This window comes from Tenebrio molitor, chromosome 3 (assembly GCF_963966145.1).
Source record: "Tenebrio molitor chromosome 3, icTenMoli1.1, whole genome shotgun sequence".
Taxonomy (NCBI): domain Eukaryota; kingdom Metazoa; phylum Arthropoda; class Insecta; order Coleoptera; family Tenebrionidae; genus Tenebrio; species Tenebrio molitor.
Window position 1 is genome coordinate 643,499 of NC_091048.1, and position 5,332 is coordinate 648,830.

At 36.9% G+C, this 5,332-nt stretch overlaps 1 protein-coding gene across 1 annotated transcript; it reads left to right on the forward strand.

Annotated features, from left to right (window-relative positions):
• The first annotated feature begins 262 nt into the window (after positions 1-262).
• Stip1 (Stress-induced phosphoprotein 1) lies at positions 263-4,353 on the forward strand. The gene is made up of 3 exons (XM_069041494.1): positions 263-419; positions 525-1,620; positions 3,594-4,353. Exons 1-3 carry the CDS (start codon positions 411-413, stop codon positions 4,124-4,126), a joined length of 1,638 nt encoding a protein of 545 aa, XP_068897595.1. The 5' UTR covers positions 263-410; the 3' UTR covers positions 4,127-4,353.
• The last annotated feature ends 979 nt before the right edge of the window (positions 4,354-5,332 follow it).

Genomic DNA, 5,332 nt, shown 5'->3' on the forward strand with positions numbered 1-5,332 from the left:
TGACAATCATAACAATACATTTAATTGCTATCATTTATTACAATATTTAATTCAATTTATCTTTAAATAATGCACCCACTGACAATGGTTTTATTTTAATTTAATTACTTAGGATCTCAATAGATGGCGCTTTATTTTATTTGCAACATTATCAGATAAATTACGTCTTTCAAGGATCCTGAAGAATTTTTGAAGGCAATTTTTATTTTTGGTTAACATAATATCACCAAAAAAACATCGAAATTAATATTTTGAGTGTAAATACTGTAAATGTCAAATATAAAATTTTGACAGCAAAAGAGGGGGGGATCTTCAATGACTGGAAACTTCTCGAATAAGAATCTGGACAGTTCCTTCAATTTGGAATCGGTTAGAAAGTGTGTTGAGTCAGAGAAAAAGTGCCGGTAAACATGGATCAAGTAAGTAATAATAGTTTTCTTTTGGCAAATGCACCACTAAATCGCTTCTTTAACCCTGACTAAGCGTGTTTCTTTTTGAAATTTAAACTGACCACATTGTCACAGGTTGCCGCTTTGAAAGATAAAGGCAATGCTGCATTAGCGGCAAACAACTTGGAAGAAGCGGTAAACCACTACACGGAGGCCATCAAACTCGACGGCCAGAACCACGTTTTATACTCTAATAGATCGGCCGCTTATGCCAAAGCAAATAAATACGATTTGGCCCTCGAAGACGCGAATAAAACCGTCGAGATCAAGCCCGACTGGTCGAAGGGGTACTCCCGGAAGGGCACGGCGTTGGCCTACTTGGGCCGCCTCGACGAGGCTATCGCCACGTACGAGAAGGGCCTCCAGGTCGACCCGAACAACGCTCAGCTTCAGGAGGGGTTGAGAGAGGTCAGGGCGCAAAAGATGAACTCGAAGGTCTTTCCCAATCCATTCAACAGGCCGGATCTGATGGACAAGCTGAGAAGTGACTCTCGCACGAAGCATCTGCTAGATGACCCTTCATACGTGGCGACTTTACGCATGCTGCAAGCTAACCCTAGCTTATTGGGACAGAAAATGCAGGACCCCAACATTCTCACCACCTTGAGTGTACTTATTGGGATTGATCCCAGCGAGGAGCCCATGGAGACGGAACCCGTGTACACTCCGCCTCCTAAGAAACCCGAACCTAAACCTGAACCCAAGAAAGAACCAGAACCTGAGTTGCCTGAAAATAAAAGACTTGCGAAAGCGGAGAAGGAAAAAGGGAACGATTTTTACAAGAAGAAGGCGTTCGAGCAAGCTATCCAACATTACAGTAAGGCCATAGAGCATGACCCTACAGACATCACATTTTACAATAATCTCGCCGCTGTTTATTTCGAACAGAAAGAGTTTGATAAATGTATAAAGGAATGCGAGAAGGCTATCGAGATCGGAAGAGAAAATAGAGCCGATTTTAAACTAATCGCAAAATCTTTTCTTAGAATTGGTAATGCCTACAAAAGGCTCAAAGATTATGTGAACGCTAAGATTTACTACGAAAAGTCGATGTCTGAACATAGGACTCCCGAAATTAAGACGTTATTGTCGGAAATTGAAAAGAAAATCAAGGAGGAGGAGAGAAAGGCGTATATCAATCCTGAGTTAGCAGAAAAGGAGAAGGAAACCGGTAAGTAATTTTTTTTTGAAGTTAAATAAGGGGAAAAAGTTAGATGCAGCGAGGGCCAAGAGTTTTTAACCTTATCCAGCATTAATAACATAAAAATAGTATTTTATTCAGTATCTTTTATTAGAATGACGTTGAAACCAATAACACTTATTTAAACAATGGGAGAATTGTTAATTAATGATGAGTGCAAGTAGTATAACTTTAGATCACAATTATAATATACGAGCCTACAAGTATAATATAAATCCTTTTTTGATGGACAACCAATTAATAACATTTTGACAGAACAGATTCAAACATTTCACTGACAGAGTGCTCTCCTTTAATTCTTTTAATTTGACTGCTGACATTGAATACATATATGTATCGGTGTTTTTTTAAATTTCACCTCATAGTATGCGTTGAAGAGTCGATTGTGAACGCACTATACAGGTTACGAATCATGGATCAGCTGAGTGGTGCGTTCGCAATCGACTTTTCAACGTCTACTACGAGGTGAAATTTAAAAAAACACTCGATACTTATTTTATCTGAAGTTTATGCCCCAAAATCTTTTTTTTTTTTTTGTCGTAGTGCTTTGCCATTTTATATTTTAAATTTATACATTGACATCTGTAGGTGAGGCACTTTAAGTTTTTTGTATTTATGAATAACAGAGATGTTTGCCAATTATCTAAACATTAAAACATTATCTGCAGAAACCAAAAAATTGTGACACTTCTTCCCATAGGCTGATCAGGAAGGATGAAACGATTAAAGAATTCATACTAAACGGTCAAAAATAACTAGTCAAGTTCAGATTTGGTGGCAAAACAAAAGTAGTTTAATGTTAATAACATGAATTGTCAGTGTCAGTTCGAACATAGACGTCGCGTCGGAATAGGTAGGAGAAAATCGGCACAAAAAATTAATTACTCTAATTTTGCAATTTTATTCTATATCATTATAATTAAAATCAAAATCATTTAAGTCTCCTTCATTACAAACGTTTATGATCAATTGGCGTATCTGTATTTCCAGCTGATGTTCATTAAATAAGTTATATTCAGCCTGAATTATGTGGTTGCCAAAATTTTTTCAAATAAGCATTTTTGTCGTTCGATGAGATAAAATAGTAGTTTATTTCACGAGTTTGTGTGTACATTGGGCCTTTTTTGGCACGCGTGGCCCATTGTAAAACGCGAGTGAAACGAGTACCAAAAAGGCCCAATTTACACACGAACGAGTTGAATACAACTTTTTTTTGTTCGACGAGCCCCTTAAAGGCTCCAAATCGCTTAAAACCTTTAAAATTAGCTTGACGTTTCGTTTTGACAAGTTGTGACATTTATCAAAATCCGTTCACATAGGAGAAAATTCTCAAATTCTGACAGTGTCGAACAAAAAACTTAGTTCTATGGCATTAAAAAAAGTAGCTTGTGTTTTTTTTTTTATAGATCAGAAACGTAATGTCCAGCAAAAACTTTTGAGATCCGCTTTAAACATTTAGATTTACGAGTACCTATGGTGTAAAGTAACGAATTAAAATAAAAAATGGAACAAGTCTCGATTTTCGCAAAATTTATGTCGCACAGCTGTTTTGAAATACACGCACAAAAAAAAAGTCAGTAATTAGTGGCGATGGGTAAAAGTCATTAACGAAAAATTGTTACAATAAAAGCCTTTTCATTTTCAAGATTAAAAAAACTTTAAAAAATCCTCGGAAATTTCCTGTATGCTACTGAATTAAAGGTCATTTATAATGTAGTCCTGCTTGCTCAGCTTAATAATAAAAGTTGAGTTGCATTTTTTCCACTGTTACGCATTTGCCACGTTGGTTTAAATTTTGCAAATTAAAATGGAGGCCTACACAAAAGCTGAAATGGCTCATATGGTTTTATTTTATGGAAGATCATTAGATCATTACTTTATTTTAACTTCAACAGTATTTATTTATTTATTTGACTAATTAATCCTCGTACTGTTTCGTTTAGGTAACGAATTATTTAAGAAGGGAGACTACGCCACTGCCGTCAAACATTACACCGAAGCCATAAAACGCAACCCAGAAGACGCCAAACTATACAGTAATCGCGCCGCATGTTACACCAAACTAGCTGCCTTCGATCTTGGTTTAAAAGACTGCGAAAAATGTGTCGAACTCGAACCTAAATTCATAAAGGGTTGGATTCGAAAAGGGCACATCCTGCAGGGAATGCAACAGCCGAGCAAAGCGATCGGAGCCTTCCAGAAAGCCCTCGAAATCGATCCGAACAACGCCGAGGCGATTAACGGATACAGAACCTGCAGCATAGAGAACGCGAGCGGGTCGGGAGATCCAGAGAAGATCAGACAACGCGCTATGGGCGATCCGGAGGTGCAATCCATCCTGAGAGATCCGGCCATGAGGATGATCCTGGAGCAGATGCAGAACGATCCGAGAGCCTTGCAAGACCACCTCAAAAATCCCGAAATCGCCGCAAAAATACAGAAACTATTGGAGTCGGGACTCATCGCTATTCATTAATACTTTTAGACTAATTTTTTTATTGTAATTAACGATCTAGTTTGTTAGGAGATGTGCTCTGAACTATCGGTCATTGAAGTAATTACGATCGTGTCACTTGCTGTTCTTTGACGCTATTTTTGGCTTTTAGTCCAGAGCTGCATTTACGATGTTCGCAAGTATTGCAGCATTTGGTCTTTTTACTTAGTTTAATTGTTTTAAGTAATAAATTTATGTTTTCAAAGCAACAGGTTTTGTGAGTTATTAGCGTAAGTTAAACTCAAAGTCAAAAATAAACTGCGGAAATGTGTGGTTGTTCGGTCGACTTTTATGGCCAGTTTCCAATAAACCAATAAAACTACTCTTGAATACAATTTTCAGTAGTTTGAATTAAAGATAGTTATTATTATTATTATTATTATTATTATACACTGCCCGACAGACGAATCCAATTACGGGGCAGGAAACTTTACGGCGTTCAGCAATCACTTGAAAATATCATTGTCTTGTGACTCATTATAATAAGTGCACATTTGATGTAAAGGTGAAAACTTCAAAACATTCGTTCTGGGTGTGGATATGTAAAAAGTTCTCGACTGGCGAGTTCCTTTGTTAGGCACATGAAGAGAAATCTGACTCAGCAAGTCAGGACAGTCAATTTTGTATTTGATCAATTTTTTTAAAAAATTCATTGAAAAATTTCTTCTCCTGGTCTGAAGGTCTAGAAAGTCAAATCTTTTGAGTAAGTTCTGTTGAGAATAACCTCTCTCAGGATAGACACCATCAGTCTTGAATGCTAAGAATTTGAGAAAACGACGCTGAATAGTTTCGACTTTATCCACATATCTCTGATAACTTGGATCCCAAATGATGCTGCCATACTCAAGTTTTGATCTTACATATGCACAATATAAGAGTTTTAATGTGTCAATATTTCTGAAGTGCATGGAACACCTTATAATAAAGCCAAGTGCCTGAAATGCTTTTGCAACGACAACGTTTATATGTGGAACAAAGGACAATTTGTTGTCAAACGTAATACCTAAATCAACAACCGATTGAACTCTTGCTAATTTCACGTTATTAATTCTATACTCAAACTCAATGATGTTGATTTTGTGTGTAATGGACATTACAGTACACTTGTTCAGATTTAGATGTAATTTATTTTCATGACACCATCGACTGAGTTTGAGCAAGTCATCTTGAAGAAGCACACAGTCACTA

What these genes read in the sequence shown, in the direction of transcription:
- Stip1 (XM_069041494.1), top strand. An exon ending in AGAAAAGGAGAAGGAAACCG is followed by an intron (nt 1,621 to 3,593) that starts GTAAGTAATTTT and finishes TGTTTCGTTTAG; the next exon opens with GTAACGAATTATTTAAGAAG.